This window comes from Embiotoca jacksoni, unplaced genomic scaffold (assembly GCF_022577435.1).
Source record: "Embiotoca jacksoni isolate LCO1_2020_lvr unplaced genomic scaffold, fEmbJac1.0.p SCAF_64, whole genome shotgun sequence".
Lineage (NCBI taxonomy): Eukaryota > Metazoa > Chordata > Actinopteri > Embiotocidae > Embiotoca > Embiotoca jacksoni.
This window is the reverse complement of record NW_027185419.1, coordinates 860,495-883,796: the sequence shown is the minus strand read 5'-3', so window position 1 is coordinate 883,796 and position 23,302 is coordinate 860,495. Positions and strand designations below refer to the sequence as shown.

At 39.2% G+C, this 23,302-nt stretch overlaps 2 protein-coding genes across 2 annotated transcripts; both read right to left on the bottom strand.

Annotated features, from left to right (window-relative positions):
- Nucleotides 1–3,032: 3,032 nt before the first annotated feature.
- LOC138213875 (gamma-aminobutyric acid receptor-associated protein-like 2) lies at nucleotides 3,033–8,431 on the bottom strand. The gene is made up of 4 exons (XM_069175189.1): nucleotides 8,188–8,431; nucleotides 4,157–4,212; nucleotides 3,882–4,054; nucleotides 3,033–3,211 (listed from the first exon to the last, which is right to left on the bottom strand). Exons 1-4 carry the CDS (start codon nucleotides 8,219–8,221, stop codon nucleotides 3,118–3,120), a joined length of 357 nt encoding a protein of 118 aa, XP_069031290.1. The 5' UTR covers nucleotides 8,222–8,431; the 3' UTR covers nucleotides 3,033–3,117.
- A 643-nt stretch (nucleotides 8,432–9,074) lies between these two features.
- nqo1 (NAD(P)H dehydrogenase, quinone 1) lies at nucleotides 9,075–13,216 on the bottom strand. The gene is made up of 6 exons (XM_069175131.1): nucleotides 13,065–13,216; nucleotides 11,422–11,589; nucleotides 10,892–11,022; nucleotides 10,111–10,224; nucleotides 9,614–9,715; nucleotides 9,075–9,508 (listed from the first exon to the last, which is right to left on the bottom strand). Exons 1-6 carry the CDS (start codon nucleotides 13,066–13,068, stop codon nucleotides 9,173–9,175), a joined length of 855 nt encoding a protein of 284 aa, XP_069031232.1. The 5' UTR covers nucleotides 13,069–13,216; the 3' UTR covers nucleotides 9,075–9,172.
- Nucleotides 13,217–23,302: the final 10,086 nt, after the last annotated feature.

Sequence of the window (23,302 nt, the reverse complement as noted above, 5' to 3'; positions counted from 1 at the left end):
ACACTGTAAAACCTTTGATATTGCAACACTTTCACAAAACTCAATCAATCGATCGTTAGTTCCTGAGTAGCTCGATGTGTTTGTTCAGAGAAACATAAATTTTTGGTCAAATCATCAATTAGGGATGATTTCTAATGTACTCAGTACGATGTGCTGCTTTACTTAAAGATAACAAGGAGGGACTCCATGTTGGAAAAAGTAAATTAAACAACCACAAAGAGACACGAAACAACATCGGAGACACAAACCTAAAACAAAGAAACTCAAAATGACAACAAAGAAACTCAAATCTACAACAAAGAAACTCAAAACTACAACAAAGAAACTCAAAATGACAACAAAGAAACTCAAACCTACAACAAAGAAACTCAAATCTACAACAAAGAAACTCAAAACTACAACAAAGAAACTCAAAATGACAACAAAGAAACTCAAATCTACAACAAAGAAACTCAAACCTACAACAAAGAAACTCAAACCTACAACAAAGAAACTCAAACCTACAACAAAGAAACTCAAAACTACAACAAAGAAACTCAAACCTACAACAAAGAAACTCAAAATGACAACAAAGAAACTCAAATCTACAACAAAGAAACTCAAACCTACAACAAAGAAACTCAAGCCGACAACAAAGAAACTCAAAACGACAACAAAGAAACTCAAAACTACAACAAAGAAACTCAAACCTACAACAAAGAAACTCAAAATTACAACAAAGAAACTCAAAATTACAACAAAGAAACTCAAAACGACAACAAAGAAACTCAAAACTACAACAAAGAAAAAACCTACAACAAAGAAACTCAAACCTACAACAAAGAAACTCAAAACTACAACAAAGAAACTCAAAACTACAATAAAGAGACACGTCGTGTTTTTGAATTGTAGTAAGAGTACTTTCTTCCACCACTGGTGCCTTATTCGATTATTATTTATTTATTTGAGTTTCTGTATTTGAGTATTTAACTTGTGTTGCTGATGTCGTGTCATTTAAATTCAGGGCATGAACACAAACTCTGTTCCTCTTTCTTCTCATGGACCTCCATCATTGCTGTCTTTGAGCAACAGCTGATAAACACTTGAGGTTCACTATCACCCTCTAGTGGACAAAAGTATGTGGACACCTACAAATGTTGATTTCAATGTTCATTGATCTTCATTTATAAATATAAATCATTCATCAATTGTTTTCAGCTCCTCAGATCATTTTTAATTTGTTCACTGAACATGACTTTATATAGTAGAATATACCATATGAGCACAAAACCGAAAAACTATTAAGTAGGGTTTGAAATACAAAAAAATATTTAATTATACACTTAAAAATATAAACGCAACACTTTCATTTTTCACGAGTTGAAGTCAAAGAACTGCGACTTCTTTTATGCACACAAAAGGTATATTTTCTCTCACATTTGTTCAAATCTGTGTTAATGAGCACATTTTAGAGTCCTTTTATCGTGACTGGTCTGAGGACCACATGTCAATAATCAGGCTGTTCAATCAGCACCTTGACCAGCTGCACCTGTCAGGAGGACGGGTCATCTTCACACAGGTGAGGCGCTCGCTAATACAGAGTTTAACAATTTTGTGAAGCAAATTTAGGAGAAATAAACCTTTTAGTGAGCATGAAATAAGTCTGTTCTTGTTCCTGTGTTGTATGGTGGTGTTTTTAATGCCCCTTTATTCAGGCAGAACCTTTCGACTTGTGTTTGCGGTAGTCGATGAGGCGCCACGGTTTCACATCAGATGGCTGTTTTTACAGATAAATAAAAACTAGTCAATCTTATTTGTTGTTTTGCTTGATGGATGTTGACCTCAGGTCAACCGAAGAAAAAAAACAACAACAACCCAAATCTGATTTATAGAACTGAGTGTTAAAATGTGTCTTAAATAATTGATGTGATAGTTTGCCAAGTAGAAAGGTTAATTAGGTACATTCGTGCCAGTTTATTTGTATTTTAACTTGAATGAAGTGTTTTGAGTACAACACCGGTGAAAAGTAAGCGCTACGTAACTCACGATGCCGAATGTTTACTTACTCGTTCCGTCGAGGAATATTACATACAAATTATTTTTTTTAAAGCTGATTTTCCTTGTGGTGTTGTTCAAGTTTGCCACTTTTATCTGGTGTTCCTTTGATAAAATTGTTCTGAATTTCTTTAATGTTAAATTTTTTTCAATTGCTCAATTTGCTTTTTAATGGCAAAATTAGAGCCACAAAAAAAAAAAAAGATTTAAAAAAAAAAGTGCAACTATAAAGACAAAGTGTGAAGGGGGATGATTTTTTTTTTTTCCTGTAATATTTCCACTTTTTCTCTCATTGTTCCAAAAACATTTGCCGCTAGCATACGGCTTAAAAACGAAAATTGGTACCACTGCCGGTAGAAACCAGAAGTCAGCGAAAACGGCAGTTGATTGACAGCTCAGCCCTCAAAGTGAAAGCAATTTTTTTTTTTTTTTAAAACAACAAAACTATTTCATACTTAGTCTTTATATTTCCACAGATTTCTTGTTTTTATGACACTCCCACGACTCCATATTTTGCTTAAAAAAAAAAAATCTCCAGTCGCAGGTGATACCAAACTTACAAAATACAAAAATAAGCAAGTTGAATTTGTTTTAAATGTTTTTTATTGGTTAGGTCATCCAGCTACCTTACCTTCAAATATTTAAATTAAAATTCTTTTAAATATTTTTTGTCAAAGAAGAAAGCTCAACTAAAACCAAAACTTATTCACGCATATCATTTTAAAAGGTGGAAACAAACAACAACAAAATTCCTTCTAAAACAATCAAATCACAACATCCAACAGATATTCAATAATAATTGAACTATAACAACTGCTGCAACATGAACCAGAACAAACACACTGGTGCCGTCGGTACTTTCATCCAGTCGGGTGAGCAGTCGTCCGTCCTCCCGTCGCTTTTCCTGTCTCTGAATCTCTTTTCCCGCACCGTCTCCTGGGGGGAGGAGGAGGGAAGAGGGAGGGGGTGGTTGGGCTGTGATTGGATGTGGGTGGGGGGTGGGGGGTGGGGGGTGAGGGTTGGGGAGGAGGAGGGGTGGGGGGGGGGTCATCGCCAGGCCGCTCACGATTAACGGCCTCCCGGTTATTGAAACCCGAAGGTGTTCTCCCCGCTGTAGGCCACGTACAAAAAGCCGTCCTCGTCCTTCTCCTTCTCGTACAGCTGCCCCATCGTGATGCTGAAACGCAGACGGAGTCACTTTAACAAAATACAAACCGGAGGAGAACGTGAGTTTGTTTAAACTACTGTGATAGCGAATGTTATATTCTGATATCGTCAGACTGGTTATCTCATTTACATACGAACTACATTACTTTAAAAGTCTGTTTAATGAGACAGTTAAACTTGGAGCTGACATGATTGTTTTGGGCAACGTGTTAACTTATCGTAGTTGGCGTAGCGGCAATCGTTATTTTGTTTAAGCCGACGTCGATGCTAACGTTATCATCAGATAGCTTTGCCTCACGTACTGATGACGTACTTTTAATTAAAAAAAATCTGCACTTTGGACGTGAAGCTGCACACAAAAATAAAATCATCGTAATTATGCGTTGTAAACTTTACATTTAGCCTTCAACGAGCTACTCTTGAAGCTCTCTTACACTTGAACTACCTTTAAAATGGATATTTTATATTTGAACTCTATTTGTGTTTCATTTGATCTGTTTCTAATGCTTCTAATTTCTTTTCAGTATTTTTAAATGTTCCTTCATGTCTGTTTTAATGTCAAACACTGAATGTGATTCTCTTGCTGTGAAGCACTTTGAGCTGCATTTCTTATATGAAAGATGCCATACAAATAAAGGGTTTTATTATTATTACTATTATTATAATAAAGCTAAACCAACCTGGACTGAGGCACCGTCTTGTCCACGAACAGGAAGATGGCCTTCTCCGACGGCAGCTGGATGCGTTTCCTGATGATCCACATGAACTGAGCCACCGTGATGTCGGAGGGCACCAAGTACTTCCTCTTGTCGATGTCCACGATCTGCGATCCCGAAACCTTCTCCACGATCACCTGACGAAAAACACGGGTATCGTTTTAATTATAGCAATAATATATATTTTTTTAAATGGCACCCTCCAAAACCAGCCGTGACATCACACCGCGTTCACTCACCGGGACCCGATCAGGGTACTTGCAGCGGATTTTGGCTGATTCTATGGATCGATGTTCTGCGGGACACAAAAGAAAAACCAGTTATGTTAGTTAATCAGGTCGACGTTTGACGTGACAACAAGAAGTAGACCGAGTTGTTTTGTAATTAATAAGAATATTAATCGATTGGACTAAAACTATTTTTGATAGTTTGTTTATACGTGAGAATTTAAGTCTGTATGAAAACAAATACAGTTCAGGATTATTAACAAGTTATAAAATAGTACAAATATGTGAAATTGGAAGTTTAAAAGTTATTTTGTAATTAATAAAAGTATTTTCCAGAAACACGAGTTAATCAATTGAAGTAAACCGGTTTAAAACGATTTTGATAGTTCGTTCGGCCATTTTTAGAGCAAAAATGCCCACATTTGCTCCCTGCAGCGCCCCCTGGTGTCTGGAGGCCGGCGCTTACAGTTTGTTTACGTTTGAAAGAAGAAACCAAGAAAATAATTTGCGGTCAGAGGAACAAGACAAATTGTGTGTGTGTGTGTGTGTGTGTGTGTGTGTGTGTGTGTATATATATATATATATATATATATATATATATATATATATGTACACACACCAATAAAATGATTAAGGAAACACTGTCCAAAACTAAAATAATCTTCAGTTTAACAACAGTTCTTGTTTCCATGAGGAGTTACTTGATATTAAATAAAGGTTTGTTCAAAAAACAAAAAGCTGCTGCAGGCAGGAGTTCAGGAACACTTCCTGCTCTGACGGACGAGGATCAATATCTGTGTGAGATTCACAGGCTTCTGCTGTCGATTAACCAAAACTGCGACCGGCTGAACATCATCTTCTCGTTACTTAAGAAAACTCTGGAATTAAACGTCACCACATTAACTGTGCGGTAACGGATAAACTCCTGCTTTTGTCTGTATTCCTGCTGAGTCATTTATTTTACATTTCTGGAGATTAATTGTGCAAAAGTAGATAGATAGATTAGATAGATAGATAGATAGATAGATAACAGATAGATAGATAGATAGATAATGGATAGACAGATAGATAGACCGATCGATAGTTACTTTATTAATCCCACAAGGGGAAATTTATTTAGCTACAGCAGCATTATAGGTACAGGAAAGCAATAAAATAACAGTCAGAAATATTAAATATAAAAATACACAGTATATACAATAAAATAATTAAATTAAAACTAACTAAACAATAGTAAATAACAATGAATCATCCAGTTTTTTAACACTTCCATCAACAATTGTTTCCATTTAAAATACTGTGAATGAAAATGTCATTAAATTAAGACTGCTATTGCAAAATAGAGATCTAGCTGCTCATTAAAAGTCAACGTATTTGAGTTTTAAATTGGCTTCTTAAATTAAAATACTCCCAATTATTTGATACAAATCATTAAATTATTAAAAAGTGACCAAAACATTTGATAAATAACTAATTGCTCAATTAAAAGAAAAAAACCAAACATTTCCTGTGATGATTTGATGGCTTTATTTGTTTTGGACTGTTGGTGGTGTGAAGCAATTTTGCTTGTTTGTTTTCAGCTAAATAAGGAAATAATCAATAGATTAATCAATAATAAAGACAATCATCAACTGAAGTCTCGTAGTAGAACATCCGAGTTAGTGAACTGGGACACAGTAACTGCTTTTCACAGGAAGCGCTGGGGTTTATGGGTAATGTAGTCTAATAATAACACTGAGGTGAAGTTACTGTTTTGTTTTTTAAAAACTGATGTTTAAAAAGACTTTATTTCTCCACCGCAACATGTAAACCGTCTTAATAAATATTTAAAGTTGGCATTAAAACTTATTCAAGATTCTGCTGGATAAGATTGCTGGTTGTAATGCCAAGTCTTACCTGATGGGGGCAGTGTTTTTTTTTTTTTTTTTAAGTTACATTACCTAAACTAATACTGAGGATGCTTGTGTTTGGTTTATTGTCATGGTAACGTGGCGCTGCAGCACCTGGGTGTCGGGGCTTAGTGCAGAACAGCATTTTTCTTTGATGTTGGACGGTTTTGGCTGAAAACAATGAATGAATGAATGAATGAATGATGAACCAGAGGCTACTGATGATGATGATGATGATGAGTTTTAAAAGCCTTTTGTTTTTTAATCCGTGTTGGACTCGGGCCTCCAGGTTATAGTTTAAGTTTATAGGAAATAATAGAAGAACTTTGGCCACATAATCAGGTGCTTTGTTATCTACTGGTAAATGAAGATGTTTTGCTCATTTAAAAACAGCCACAGTGCTGCTTTGTTATGCAGCTGCTGACTGGGACTCCATGCAAATGTGAAGGGGCTGATAACCTCCCGACCCCCTCCTCCACCCCCACCAGGAGCCTGAAACCAGTTCATCCTGTGGTGGCAGCAGGGACAAAGAAACAAACAGCTTGTTGACATGCGGGGACATTCAATTGTCTTTTAAATGAGCTGGCATTCATATTCACAGCTGCTAACAACTCTAAGCTAAAGAAGCTAACGTGTGTTTGGCTTATTGTCATGGTAACGTGGTGCTGCAGCACCTGGGTGTCGGGGCTTAGTGCAGAACAGCATTTTTCTTTGATGTTGGATGTTTTTTGCTGAAAACCATGAATGAATGAATGATGAACCAGAGGCTACTGATGATGATGAGGAGGAGGAGGAGGAGGAGGAGTTAAGTTTTTTAGCCTCACAGATAAAGTTCAGTGGATCTTTGCAGCTTTGTGCAAAAACCACGAACAGGTAACTGATTACTGCTGCGACTGACTCCGGTTTGGCGTCACTCTGTATGTGAAATAAGACAGAAAAAAACATTAAATATGTCCGTGTGACCTGAATAATCTTCAGCCAATTATCACAAAAACAATCTAGTGAAGTCGATAAATAATTTTTTTTTATAAATGGCCAAAAAAAACATGTTTTAGTGTGTTTAATTACCTCATTGTGAAAAAGGTTAAAGCAACATGGGTTTCTTCTCCTGTTTTTGAATTACAGATTGAGTTATGTAAGAGGAAAAAACAAAACAAAAAAAAAACACATTTATTTATTATTTGAGGGTTAAAATGTTGATTTGTGTGACAATTAATCCAAAACTTGTTTACTTTGGTTTACTGGGACAAAAAAAAGCAGCAGATTTAAGAACTTGATGCCAATAAATTCTCAAGCAAATGTCTAAAAGAAAAATACTGACGTGATTAATCGGTTACCAAAATAGCTGCCGAATAACTTGATTGTTAACTTTTTTTTTGCCTTGTGAACTCAGGCCTTCAGGTTGTGGTTTAAGTTTAATGGTTTAATGACGTAATAATAACTTAAGTTTTAGTGTGTTTGTTTTACCTCACTGTGAAAGGTCAACAACATGGGGTTCATAATGTGTTTTTGAATTACAGATCGAGTCATGCAACATGTATTTGAGGACCACATGTGTTTTGTGATTTGTGTGACTATCAGTGATCAAAACAGCTGCAGATTAACTTGCCCTTTTGTTTTTTAATCCGTGTTGGACTCGGGCCTCCAGGTTATAGTTTAAGTTTATAGGAAGTAATAGAAGAACTTTGGCCACATAATCAGGTGCTTTGTTATCTACTGGTAAATGAAGATGTTTTGCTCATTTAAAAACAGCCACAGTGCTGCTTTGTTATGCAGCTGCTGACTGGGACTCCATGCAAATGTGAAGGGGCTGATAACCTCCCGACCCCCTCCTCCACCCCCACCAGGAGCCTGAAACCAGTTCATCCTGTGGTGGCAGCAGGGACAAAGAAACAAACGGCTTGTTGACATGCGGGGACATTCAATTGTCTTTTAAATGAGCTGGCATTCATATTCACAGCTGCTAACAACTCTAAGCTAAAGAAGCTAACGGAAGCCTGAAGGACCAGGCCAAGCTCCCGCGAGACAATATTTTATAGCAACAAAAAAACAAACATAAAACAACAAACTTAACCTCCCACGGGGGCCAAAAGTGAAAGAATTACACTCCAAAATGTAAACTGCGTCGACATGTTTTGGTTATTCCCCTCTTACCCAACGAGTGATCCTCTTTGAACATCCATTTCATGTTTGCCTTTTCCGGGCTGGTTCTTTTTTAGATTGTAAAAACACGTCCTCGCGGAGTTGATGTCAGATGTGTCTAATCTTTCTGTAAACTGCCTTTTTCTTTTAAATATCTATAACTCTTAAATCAGGTCGTATGTGGCACAGCAGCTCTCAACGCCGGAGAAAAACAACAAACAACAATCCTCTTCTTCACAATCAGCACAGCTGAGCACCTCCCCCCGACACCAATGACGTCACTGCAGTCCGTACCATTGCACCACGGAGGGGAGTAGGGGAGAGAGAGAGACGGGAAACTGCGGTATCCTCGGGTTTTATGGTTAAATAGTTTAAATTAAATACATTTACTGATTACATACAGCTTTTAAATTAAGTGCTATTTTTTTTATTTGAAGTATTTTAATGCGTTGCGTGTCACTTCGCAAAACTTTTCACCTCGTTCCCCCCTGGTCGCAACGTGTGATCAGCATCCGCTGCTGCTCCTCGCGAGAACATAAACATAACCAGCGCTTACGTACTGCGCATGCGCCTAGGGAAGTTGCCGTTTTAAATGGCAGCAGTATCGGGTTAAAAAGCCTATAATAATAATAAGGTGACTAAAACGGACGCAGGGTCGTTGTGCTTCATTTTCTGTTGTATCAAATTTGATAAAGTTGCAGTTGAGACTTATTTAGAAGAATTTCGAGCGTCACCGACTCGCCTGTAAAAAAAGTTGATTTTGATGCAACAAAGTGTGCAAAGAGTTGTGAATACTTTGCGAACAGACTATAATGGAGCCTTTTGTCTTAATCTGGCAGCATATACACAAGTAAAATTATGTTTTTGCATCTGATAAAAAAAAAAGAAATAGGCTCAAGTCATTGTTTTATGTAGTGTTTTATTTCATGTCTAAAAAAAAAATCACACATTTCTGCATTAGAGTGTCGTATATAGATGAGGAGATGAGGAAAAGGTCCTACTTCCTGCAGCCCGGTGTATTTTCCTCCGAAGGCTGAGCTCTGGTCTGGTTGTCGGGCGGCAGCGGCTTCCCTAGATGGTGTCCCGTGGTGATGCCGAAGGGCCGCGACCGTCGCTCCTCCTTCACCTCGGGGCGGAGCTGGAACCCCCCCTGAAAGCTGAGGTCGAAGAGCTCGCACGGGGCAAAGGTCAGCGGCTTTTCTGCCAGCAGTCCTCTGAGCCGGGCCCGCCACCCGTCGAGCATCGCGGCTCGCACGGCGGCGGGACAGTGAGACGGACTCCAGAAAATCTGAGGAGCTAGAACCTGAAATCCGCAGAAGTGCAGAGTCCCGTTCTGAAATAAAAAAAAAAAAATCAATAAAAGGAAAGAGAGGCAGGTTAACGACAACGTTTCAACGAATCCCGTCGGATCGTGTTTCCATCTGTCTGTTTCTCTCACCTGGAGCGGCCACAGCGAGACGTTGATGTCTCCGTTGATGCCATCGGGCTGAAACATCGTCTGCGCCGCTCCGGTAGTGAAGGACAACATCGCTTTCTTATCCTTCACGGAAACATACAAATACAGTAAGTACACATCTTAATGAGTGGAAACACCAGAATATAACACCTCGTACAGGTCATAGACAACAAGTCCCAAAACAAAGCTTAAATAGATCTAAAAACTGGAATGAAACCAAGTTTAACAAAACTTCCAAACCGGTCTGAAAACGACTTCAACATCAAGTTTGAGACACGCGGAGAGCACGTCTACAACGAGGCTAAAACTCCTCCAAAACATGCTTCAAATAATGTCTGAAAGCAGCTTAAAGAAAAGCTAAAACGAGGCTAAAACCTGTTTGTCTTCAAATCCCCCCAAAAACCAGACGAACACGTTCTGGTTGGTAAAACGGAGGTTTGTGTGATTCAGATGCTTTCGTGTCGCCTGCTGAGACGGACCTTGAAGATACCGTTGTTGTACATCCTCTTCAGGGAGAAAGCGAAACCCTGAGTCAGCACTCGGTCCATCCAGCCCTTCATGATGGCGGGAACGCTGAACCAGTACAAAGGAAACTGCCGAGAGAAAATACAAAACAACATTTTTGAATTGAAATACTTTTGATCCACATTTTGTGGCTTTGATGCATTTTGTCCAATTTTTATTTTCCTGTTGTTAATCCAGCTCAACGGCCAAAACTTTCAATCAGCTCAGCAAGTAAGTGATTTATTAGTGGATTTATTATAAAGTCGGTCCTTACAGACGTCAATCAGGGTTAAACCAAATTAAAGCCATGAGATTTATGTCGTGAAAATAATCTATTATTTTATTCAATTATTATTATTTCCTTTTTCTTTGAATTTACATGCTAGAAATCTGTTCACTTTGTTTTGTGTTATGTGCATATTTTTGCAGGTCTGGTAAGAACTACATCTAAACGAGTGAAGCTGCTTTTTTAATTTGTATAACCTGATAATTCTTATAATTTGCAAAAGCAAATACGCGTTGAAGGAAAACTTCGCTGTCCGTGGAACTTTAATTTCCCGCCAAAATCGAACAAACAAAACAAAAGACGTTTTCCGGGGAGAAACGTTGAAGTTTTGAAGATTACTGCGTCACCACGATATGTCGCGATTTCCTCGAGGAACCGAAAAAAGATGTCGCGTTCATGGATTTTTTTGGTGACAAAGTCTCGTAATATAATCGTATGGCGATGTGATTTTTTTTTGCGTGACCTCTGACCTGGAAGATGACGAGCTCCGCCTCCTCCACTTTGCGCTGCTCGGCGACGATGTCGTCGCCGAGGCGACCCTCCATCCAGGCGTGCATGGTCTCCTCGCCGTACTGGAAAAGCTCCGAGTTCTTCAGGTCACCTGGACGTGAAATAACTCGTCAGGTTTAAAACGAAGAGTTTTCTGTATTTCCTTCGTATCGAAAATAATCCCACGAATTGTAAATTAGTTCTTTTTTCGTGTTTGTCTGATTAAAAAGTGAGTTGATTTAGAAAACTACGTCAGCGTGAATCTTCTCCTTTAACCGAGTAGTTGGGTTAAAGTGAAAGAGACGCACAATCAACAAAACCACCACAAAGAATATAAATTCACACAAATAGATGGAAAAGAGTCGCAAAATAACAAAACAACTCAAAACAACAACAAAAAAGATATTTAAATTGAAGATAGATGCAAAACAGCAGTAAAAAGAGAAATAATCACAACAAAAACACCAGAAAAAGACACGAACAAAACCAGGAAGAGGTTGAGCGGTGTCACCGATGATGTCGTCCCGTGTGGCGTTGGCTCTGAAGTCCACGGCGTACAGGTCGGAGACGTGGACCCGGTAGCCGAGCTCCGTCAGCTCCTGAACCGCCACGTCTCGGACCGCCGCGTTGAACGAGCCCGGACTCTGGTGGGCGTACACGATCAGAACCGTCTTCTCAGCTGTCCAACACAAAAATACAAAAAGAAAAACAGAAAGAAAGGAGGAAACTAACTTAAAAAAAATAAAATCCAATTATAACCAGATGGACAAAAACAAACAAATCAAATAAAAAAAGAAAAAGTGTTTTGAATGAATGAAGTGATGCTTTTATGAACTGCATCAGCAGGTGGAGATCTGGATGGATGGAGGTTGAAACTTCTTAGTTTCCTCGTTACCTCGTAACGCAACCTGGTTGGATTAAAATTTAAATTCAGCTCTTCTGGTGGTTCCAGAATTTATTTTATTGTCCCCACAAAACAAATTTGGTTTTATTTGTGCAGCAAAAAAAAGTTAATGTTGTTATTATTATTATTAAAAACTGATGAAAGTGCTGATTCTGGCTGTGGTCTTTACAAATTGATACATTTATTAAAATGATGTGATTGTTTTTGTTTTTTTAGTTGTCATAAAATAACATGTAAATTATACACCTGCAGAAAATATGCACACAAACAGAGATTGAGTCATTGGTGTGAAGTATTTATCAACATTATCATTATGTTCACCCCCCCCCCCATTTAGCATTTATTAAACAAAAGTTAACATGTTCACAACATACAGTAATTAAGTCGTACGCAGATATTAGTTAATAAAGATAAGTTTTCAACAACTATAATTTTACTTGCAACTACTTTACAGTGTCATAAACCATTTAGTCATCATTTATTTTCAGCTCATAAACTCCAAATAGAGAAACAGTTAGAGCTATAAAATCAAAATGTTATTTATATATGCATTACAACTAGAATAGTTTTATTATCAACTAAAAATATTTGTTTTATAAAATTGTTACCAGAATGAAATTTTGTAAGAACTTGTTTAATTTTATTTAATTATATAAGTATTAATGTCCCATTTACACTTAAAAAATACCCCCCCCCCAAAAAAAAATTACATTTTTAAAATGTCTTTACCAACTTTGTGGAGGTAAAGTTGAAGGATCCTGAAACACAAGAGAATCTTTCCAGGTCTCCCTTCAGTCATTTGCAGATTTGTATCTTTTTGTTGTTGTTGTTGTTGTTGTTCAGCATTTTGTTTTTATGATTTCAACGTCATATGAAGACATTTTTAATAAAAATTAGAACCACATTTTTATTTCTTAATCAAAAATGTTAAATAGGGGCGTTAAAATAAAGTGTTGCCAAAATAACAGTTTTTCTTTAACAAAGCCATGAATCTGAGAATGTTCTCGGATAGATACACATTTACAATCCTGAGAATATAACATATACAACATTTAAAAGTAATATTAAAGAAGTCTTTATTTAATTAAATACATTTACATAAATCTCAACTTTGAGCTTTTAATTTGAACGTTTGAGGCTCCGGAAATGAACGAAAAGTCCGTCCAGGCTTTTTGAGTTGAGTGATTTCCAGATTTCCTGTCAGATTTCTAGGCGAAACGGGAGAAACAACCCCGGTGGGTGAGTCTTACCCATGCTGAGTCGGCTGGATCCGTCTGCGCCGCGGCGCCGGTGCCTCGCGCCTCTTATAGACACCGCGGCTTTCTTCGCGTGAGAAACATGGTTCGGTGGGATATCGGGGTTAGATATCAGGATAGAGCAAATATGTCTTGAGAGCCACAACTACACCAGGACGTGAAAAAAAAAGTCCGTAGGACCGGTTTGGGTCGGTGTTTTGAAGGGGGGGCGGGGGGGAGTGTCGGTGTGGATTCACTGGTGCAGGCGAATGAGATTGGTTTCATTTGGCCTGGAAAAGAATGTCACTTTCAAGGGATTATCCGATCCGACGGGGTCATGTGGCTTCATAAACGCTTTAATCCAACTTAATTTCACCTCGTTAGGAGAGAAGCGGAGGAACGCGTCGGTTTATGTCACCTGTCACCAGTTTCTTTTTTTTCTCCTCCAAACAGGCTTTCATGACTGACTGGGCGCGGTTTGAGTTTTGTCAGCGTGACAAGAAGCCTGGTGGAGAGAAACCTTTCACACAGTTCACCAGGACATATAATCAGCACACAAAAAAGAGGGAAGGGGGCGAGATGTTCCGAATTATAAGAAATCAAAATTTGAGTCTCTTTATTAGTATTTTTCTTGGGTTTTTATTCACCGGTGTAAAATCACAACATCCAAGGCAATTTTTTTCAAATTGACATACGAAAAACTTAAACTTTATTTTACTCCCACCAACAAAAAACCCAACATAATTTAAAGAATAAACAACAGCCTTGTTGAACCTGCTCTAAATATTCTAGCGTAACGCAACCAAATCTGATGCAACAGAGACGAAGCTGCATTCATGTCCGGCGTACTCTTCACTGTCTGACACGTTCAATGTCCTGAGACGTTCAATGTCCTGAGACGTTCATTGTCCTGAGACGTTCGATGTCTGACACGTTCAATGTCCTGAGACGTTCAATGTCCTGAGACGTTCACTGTCTGACACGTTCAATGTCCTGAGACGTTCAATGTCCTGAGACGTTCACTGTCTGACACGTTCAATGTCCTGAGATGTTCAATGTCCTGAGACGTTCAATGTCCTGAGATGTTCAATGTCCTGAGACATTCAATGTCCTGAGACGTTCACTGTCTGACACGTTCAATGTCCTGAGATGTTCAATGTCCTGAGACGTTCAATGTCCTGAGATGTTCAATGTCCTGAGACGTTCAATGTCCTGAGACGTTCACTGTCTGACACGTTCAATGTCCTGAGACATTCACTGTCTGACACATTCAATGTCCTGAGACGTTCAATGTCCTGAGATGTTCAATGTCCTGAGACGTTCAATGTCCTGAGACGTTCACTGTCTGACACGTTCAATGTCCTGAGACGTTCAATGTCCTGAGACGTTCACTGTCTGACACGTTCAATGTCCTGAGACGTTCACTGTCTGACACGTTCAATGTCCTGAGACGTTCGATGTCCTGAGACGTTCAATGTCCTGAGACGTTCACTGTCTGACACGTTCAATGTCCTGAGACGTTCACTGTCTGACACATTCAATGTCCTGAGACGTTCGATGTCCTGAGACGTTCAATGTCCTGAGACGTTCACTGTCTGACACGTTCAATGTCCTGAGACGTTCACTGTCTGACACGTTCAATGTCCTGAGACGTTCGATGTCCTGAGACGTTCAATGTCCTGAGACGTTCACTGTCTGACACATTCAATGTCCTGAGACGTTCGATGTCCTGAGACGTTCAATGTCCTGAGACGTTCACTGTCTGACATGTTCAATGTCCTGAGACGTTCACTGTCTGACACGTTCAATGTCCTGAGACGTTCACTGTCTGACACGTTCAATGTCCTGAGACGTTCGATGTCCTGAGACGTTCACTGTCTGACACATTCAATGTCCTGAGACGTTCACTGTCTGACACGTTCAATGTCCTGAGACGTTCACTGTCTGACATGTTCAATGTCCTGAGACGTTCACTGTCTGACACGTTCAATGTCCTGAGACGTTCACTGTCTGACACGTTCAATGTCCTGAGACGTTCAAAGTCCTGAGACGTTCACTGTCTGACATGTTCAATGTCCTGAGACGTTCACTGTCTGACACATTCAATGTCCTGAGACGTTCACTGTCTGACACGTTCAATGTCCTGAGACGTTCACTGTCTGACACGTTCAATGTCCTGAGACGTTCGATGTCCTGAGACGTTCAATGTCCTGAGACGTTCACTGTCTGACACGTTCAATGTCCTGAGACGTTCACTGTCTGACACGTTCAATGTCCTGAGACGTTCACTGTCTGACACGTCCAATGTCCTGAGACGTTCGATGTCCTGAGACGTTCAATGTCCTGAGACGTTCACTGTCTGACACGTTCAATGTCCTGAGACGTTCACTGTCTGACACGTCCAATGTCCTGAGACGTTCGATGTCCTGAGACGTTCAATGTCCTGAGACGTTCACTGTCTGACACATTCCTCACATGGCGGCGGGTTTAGTTCTTTTAAAAAAAACTCAGAGAGTTAAAAGGGTGAATTCATCCGGGACTGAATTTTTTTTAATCTTTATTTAAACTGCAGTCAAGTTTGTTTGTTAAATCAGATCTCGAGAGTCCAGATATTGGTAACCTAGCTTCACGGGTTGCTGTGGTAACGACGTACGTGTAGCCACGCCGGGCGACTCGACGATCCAACGCGGAAACCAAAGCGCCGGCCGACAATTTATTTGTACGTCCGTCTACGGACTTTTGTGCTCGTCGTCCTGCGTAGCGACAAAACGTCTCTGCTAGCTGAGCTAGCGGCAGCGTTCATTCTGCTCGGGCTCGACGTCGCATTTCGTGTTTCGAGCGACGCAGGAAGTCGAATCTGAGCCAGAAGATCGTCCAGACTTGAATCGCATTTCAAACCACCTCCGAATGTGTTTGCAAAATTCAGTTTCATGTGTTTTTTTTTTTTTTTTTTACAATCCAGACTTTCTAAAATCAGACCGGATGCAACCTGGATATGAAAAAAAAAGAAAAAGGATTTTGGCGTTCAGTCTGGAAAAAACCTTCAAAAGAGCTTTTTCTGAACGATGCAAGTTTGCAACTGTGTGAAGTCAATAAAAGAAAAAAGCTACTTATTAAGGTGTGTTGATTTATTTGTTTGTTTGTTTTGCAATCCCCCAATTCTTCTCCAAGTTTTTAAATTTTTTTTTTATTATTGTTGTGTATTTTGTCCTCGTGGGAGAAAATCGTGAGACGGCCACCTCCGATATCGTTATTTTAACGCTTTTCGCTCGCGATGAGCCTGAATCTGTTTTTGTTATGATCTTTCTGTCACGTCACAGAGAGAAAACGTCTCATTTCTGTTGCAGATAACCGAACAGAAACACAGCCGAACGTCTCCGAGACGCGTTCGCTCGCGGCGGATCACGTGAACCGGAGAATGCTGCCGTTCGGGTTGGACGGGCTGCGACGAGACACGGACGCCACCGACGTACGTCCTCCACCCGACTGAGCCGCCGCCCCGAGGGCGAACCCTCGTGCAAAGGAAACGGTTTTTTGGCTGCAGGTCAGACGGATCATTAAACTTTCTTTAAAAAAAGCTTTTTAATTAATTTATGCAAAAGTTGGGCCTCAAGCCTTCAATTCTTAACTGCAAATCTTGATGCGGCAGAAATGAAGCAGAACCTCTTCGGCCTCATCAAACGGAGACAGGTTGCTTTCTAATCAGCGATACAGCCCGGTCCTGGTACCGAGACCTCCGACGTGGTTCACGCACATTTAAAACCAACGAGGAAATCCAAAAGTCCAACTTTCGTTTCAGCCGATGTGATTTTGCGTTTCGTTGTCTTGCTTTCAAGACTTCAAATTTGGAGGTTTTTGGGCGTTTATTTTTTAGAGAAGTTCGATAGTTCCAGCTGCAGAGAGAGGAAAGTAAATCTGAAGACTTTTACGTGATAAAAGTGGATAAAATGGAGCGTTATCAATGGTTTTAAACTGTGATTAGTCCCAGTAACAGTTCGAACCTTTCTTGAGCCGCTGCTGTTCGTGTTGCAGTAAAATGGCTTCCAGTGAAAATCTGTTTGATGTGTTTTACATTTTGTGACCAAAACCTTTTTGCACGAACACAGTTGCACCAACTTTATCAGTCAGAGAAATATTTAAGCGTTCGCAACCCCCACAATGTGTTTTATACTCAAAGCGCATTTTGATTTTAACGGCGTTAAAGCGTCTGGAATCCAGCATGCTCAGTTTATCGTTAGCATGAGCCTCAGATAGCTCGATAAAACCGCACGGCTGTCGGAGATGAACTCACTTTTTTCTGCCCTTAATAATGGTTTGCTCTTTTTAAAAAGTTGGTTTTTTTGAATGTTTTGTTCAAATGGGGTCGTCCGTATGAACAGCGCCCTCTTATGGTCTTCACGATGTTGGAACTCAAAATCTTCTACAAGCCTCGAGTTCACGAGTAGTTACGTTGTTTGCTGACGTTTATGGAAAATTGCAGAGGCCGTGGAAATTTACTAATCTAAGAGTCCGAAACTAATACATCGTAATTTTAGTCACGTAGAGTTTGTCTTGTAATTTAGATGATAAGCCTACGTCTGAGGAAAACGATGATCTTCCCAACGGCCTCATCTTTTCTCTGTGTCTTTGCATTTCCTGCGTTACGTTATCTCCGTTAGCTTGCGAAATCCTCTGCGGCTTCCAGCCGGGTCCACGTTGCCTTAGTAACCGTGTTTTTACGACTTCCCATGTCGTAACTACGAGCTCACGAGTTTCCATTTGTACGCAGCAATTACAAACCCCATTAGCCTTTAGCTAATGTCTTGTTTAACTGTCGCAGGAAGTTGACCCACTTCTTCTCTCAGGTGTACGTACTTCTTCACTGATTATGTGCGGATGAATCTGTTTTCCGGAGCCTCCATGCGACTCCATGCCTTCCTGCTCAGGTCTGTTTTTCAGCGCGCCCCCGCCGGCCCAGCTGCTAATCCAGATGTGCAGCAGCCTGAGAGGAACGCTGGATGGATTAAGACGAATTTATCCCCGGGGACACAGCAGAAAGTCGGGTCCTGTCGTGTCCTCGGATCTCATTATTTCCCTCTAACATCGTTAGCCGGCATCACAGTCGGTGTGTTTTCCCGAACCTCCGTCACCTGTCGCAGCAAAAACAACTTCTCCGGCCCAAATTTCTGCCTGAATGCAACACAAAGTCAGTCGGAAATAACAAGTGAATGTCGCTAATTAGAAAAAAAAAAGACTCCCAAATGTCCACCATGGTGACATAGTTGTCCTGCTTTATTGCCTTCGCATTCTCATTTGTCTACCACACTTTCTTATGTCAGGTTTTTGTAAAAAAAGTACCTTTTTTTTTTTTTTTTAAAGGGAAAACCAGAATAAATTCTTATGCTGTAAAGGGTTTAAAAATTGTGTCACCAGATAGATGTGGTGAAAGCCTCAGTTCAGATGATTTACGTAGTTTTCTCTACAAATATAACAATTAAAGATCAAGAAGGTCTCATGGTTTTCAGAAAATTACCAGAAAAAGATGGAAAATTTTGGTATGTGAATTGGACCAATATAGTTTAGCACTTTCATTTGACAAATATGAACATTTTTAGAAAACACAAAATACACTATTAACAAGAATGTTTTGAAAGTCTTTAGGTGTATTCTGGTCAGGAAATTTTTTTTGTACATTTTTACCGCAGAAAGGAGTATTTTTTTTAATGTGGTGCGAATTATATTTTACATTATGACTATTGTGTTTAAAAAAAAATCTGAAGTGAGGGTAAGGTAAAGTATAGGGTAAAAACTATCTTCATTTACATTCTGCAAATGTACATCCACAATTGTTTTAAAAAGGTTTCTGGAGGCCATTTTTTGACCTCCTCACCTACCACAGTTCAAAATTACCTACATAAATAAACTGTCATGAAATCACAAAACACACGATGGGTACATAGCCCAAACGTACCCACTAGCAAGGGACCACATGACCACAACATAGGCCTTTGTACTGCCCAACGCAGCCCAAAAACAGGTGGGTATGTTGATGTCAACCAATATCATGGTAGCCTGAATGGTCCAAATGCCTCAAGATGTACAATATGGACATTTTAACGGGGTATTCTCTACATAACAACTACAGAGAAACAACAAAATGACAACAAAGGAATAAAACAATCACAAAGAAACACAATATGACCACAGGGAGACAGACAACCAACACAAGAAGACACAAGACAACTACAAAGAGAAAAAAAATGATCACAAATGATAAAACATTACCACAACTGCTGTCCTAAGAGGCTGCAGGACTTTCTGACTTGTTCTTGTTTGGACAACTCAAGGTTTCCGATACAGACAAGTGAGCTGTAACTTTGACACACAGCATCACCTGCTGGCCGCGAACTGGAATCTGCAGCAGTTGGAAACTTTATTGCCCTTCTTTAGAACATATGAGAAAGAAAAGGCATGAAGTTAATGAGATGTGATGGTGAGATATGAGTCTACAGAGAGTTAAAGATTGAGAGGTAAGAAGCCCAGTGTATAACAAGGTCCCCCGGCAGCCTCGGTCTATAACAGCAGAACAGCAGGATGGTTCAGGTTCACCTGAGGAGCTCCAACTATAAACTTTATCAAAAAGGACATATTTGAGTCGAACCTTAAAACTAGAGAGAGTTTCTGCTCCTGAACACAAACTAGGAGCCTGAAAACTGAAGCTCCGCCTCCCATTGTACTCTTGGAAACCCTGGGAACCACAACTAAACCAAGTCCACAACCGGGTTTAAAACCAAGTCCACAACCAAGTCCACAACCAGGTTTAAAACCAAGTCCACAACCAAGTCTAAAACCAAGTCCACAACCAGGTTTAAAACCAAGTCCACAACCAAGTCTAAAACCAAGTCCACAACCAGGTTTAAAACCAAGTCCACAACCAAGTCTAAAACCAAGTCCACAACCAGGTTTAAAACCAAGTCCACAACCAGGTCCAAAACCAGCCTCAAACCAATTTAAAAAAAACAGTCTAAAACCAGACTAAAACCAAGTCCACTACAAGGTTCAAAACGAAGTCCATAGCCATGTTTAAAACAATGTTGTCCAATACTAGGTTTTAAAAAACAGTCTAAACCAAGTCTGAAACCAGGCTCAAACAAGCCTTAGACCAAGTCAAGAACAGTCTAAAACTAAACTAAAATAACTCCATAACCAGGTCCATACCCAATCCAAAGCAGTCCAAAACGGGAGCCCTGTCCTCACCATCAGTCAGTCAGATTGACATTCGAAGAAAAAGGACACTGAGACGTAATCCACAGAAGAACATTTACCTGTTTTAACTCCTGAACGCCTCGGTAGTAGTTAACAATATAATTCAGTGGGAATCCAAAAATCTTTGAATTGATCACCAGAAAAAGAGTAAAGGTCAACATAAAAAACGGTGGGTGCACTCTCAGAAAAACAACAACGTTGCCTTGGAAACATTGTGAGGATTACATCAATCAGCTGTAGTATGTGACTTTTACTTTGTATTTTTATGGGTGATGATTCAGTGGGAACGACGCATGTGATTTTATTGATGTCAAAACAAATGATAACCAGGAGAGGCAAAACAGAGAAAAAATAAACTTTAGTGACCGCTAGACATAGCTGAGGCATGTCATTAGGTTGGGTTTCCGCCCAAGCAGGGCCCGGTTCAGATGAGATCACAGACGAGGGAGATGGGAAATTAAATGTTGACTCAACAATTGAACTCAGAAGGCTTGTTATGCATTGGGAAATTACAAAGTTCAAAAATAAGTCTGAAATCAGGTCTGAAACCAATGCAACACGAGTTCAAAATCTAGTCCAGGATAATAATGATAATATAATAATAAACTTTATTTGTAACGCACTTTTCATACAAGAAATACAACTCAAGGTGCTTCACAGCAAGAGTAAAAAACAGTTTAAATAAGATATTTAAAATATAGAAAAGAAATGAGATGAAACAGATGAAATGCTTCAGAAACAGACTGGATTTGGTTGTTCTCCAGGATTCAGTTATGATATGAAATAGTGGAAACAGCAGTTGTACATCTTGTGCACTTTTCTAGAATTTTACTTCACACAGTCTGTAATATTATAATATTACCAGTAATACACTCGAGATTAAAGTTCCCTTTTCACTTACGTATCAGTCTTATTAAGTTTTAGCAAAATATATAGTTCAAATATAAAATGAACAATATGCATTTCAAAAGCGCGGTAGTTCAAAATCATGGCTTCACTGGAGACTCTGCCTCTCTGAAATCATCTTTTTAATACCCAATCATGTTCCTGATCTGTTGCCATGGTAACCTAATTAGTTATGAGATGTTCCACCAGGTGTTTTTTTTAAATTTTTTATCTTTCCACCTTTTCCAGTGTTTTGTTGACTCTTTTTTGAGGTGTTGCTGCAATCAAATTGATATAAGATAAGATAATAAGATATTTTTCATAGACAAAAGACAAGTCAAATGTTGAAGCTGAAAAATGTTATTGTTTTATTTTCAATGAAATATGGATATATATGATCTGCAAATCATTTTTATTTACATTTTACACAGCGTCCCAACTCTGTTAAAAACAGGGTTGTACATATAACAGCAACAAAACTGATAGATGACACAATAATATGATTTATGCATTAAAAGCAACACAAATTATTTCACATATGAATGAAAAATAAAACATTATCACATTTTAATTACATTTCAAAACAAAATCTGTAATAAAACAAGACAAAAGTCTGGAGATAAAAGAAAGAATTGTTTAAATGTTTATAAAATATGATTCCAAAAGAGATGAGCCGCCTCCTGTGGTCAGAGTGCAGGCAGATATCCACAACAACTTCACCATCACCTTATATATCTTTATTTATTTGTTTCTTTATCTTCACTTATTACTCATCTTTTCATGTCTCATTTTACTTTTCACATTAAGACTAATTAATAATAATAAACCCACATTTCTGAATAAGGGTGTCGCATCCAAGTGAAACTCAGGAAATAAAAAAACAAAGAATTTGAAAATATATTTCACGGATAAAATATAATTCATCACGAGTACTTCACACAACATTTCATAGATATTTTTTAGAAACAGATGAAGGAAAAAAATACTGAAACAAATACAACCAAAATACTAAAATGTTTGTAATAATAAAATCATATTTACATTTGATTCTTTTTTTTCATCACAACAGTCGATGTGGCTTTTTGTTTGTTTTTAAGATGCACATATATCATATATACATATATACATATATACATATATATATATACATATATATATATATTTGGGCGGCACGGTGGTGCAGTGGTTAGCATTGTCACCTCACAGCAAAAAAGGTTCCGCGTTCGAATCCGGTCCTGGGCATTTCTGTGCAGAGTTTGCATGTTCTCCCTGTGCTTGCGTGGGTTCTCTCCGGGTTCTCCGGCTTCCTCCCATCATCCAAAAACATGCACCTCAGGTCAGGTTACCTGGCGCCGCGCTAGTGGCAGCCTGCTGCAGCAGCTCCCCCCTGAGAGCCCCCCTGCTGTAGTGAAGACATTTCCCCTCGGGGATTAATAAAGTGTATAAAATCAAAATCAAATCAAATATCACACACTATAACAGCAACGAGACACAAGCATTATAAAGATGATTCCTGCATTGGAACGTTTACGTACTCGACCACTGTGTCAGCTGGAGGCTGCTCTCCTCTCCTGGTCTTCAGGATCACAGCGAGCACAGCAACACAAACCATCACCAGCAGGACAATGAACACTGAGGACTTCACTACATGGACGAGGGAGGAAACCACAACGGGCTCTCTGAACTTTACAAGAGTTTTGGATCCTGAAACACACTGATAGTACCAGTCTACATCTACACACCAATACTCCCCTGTGTCTTCAACTGAGACATTAGAGATTATCAGGCTCATATTAGGGTCAGAAATGTTCAATCTGCTCGTCAGACGTTTCATATCAAACATTGAGACAAATTTTCCTTCTGTTTGATTCGACTTAATGAACCATTCAGGCTTCACTCTCTCTCCCCAACTAATGTTGCATCTGAGAGTGACTTCATCTCCCTCTGAGAAGAGCTCTACAGCAGGTGGGTCATATGTTGGACACACTAGAAGATAGTACTCTTTTAATCTGTAATCAACACCACAGCTGTAGAAACCTGAATGATTCAACATCAGAGATGAAAACACCAGTGAGTTGTTTTGGTCAACGTACCGATTCTTAGTGGAGAAAATGTTCTTCATT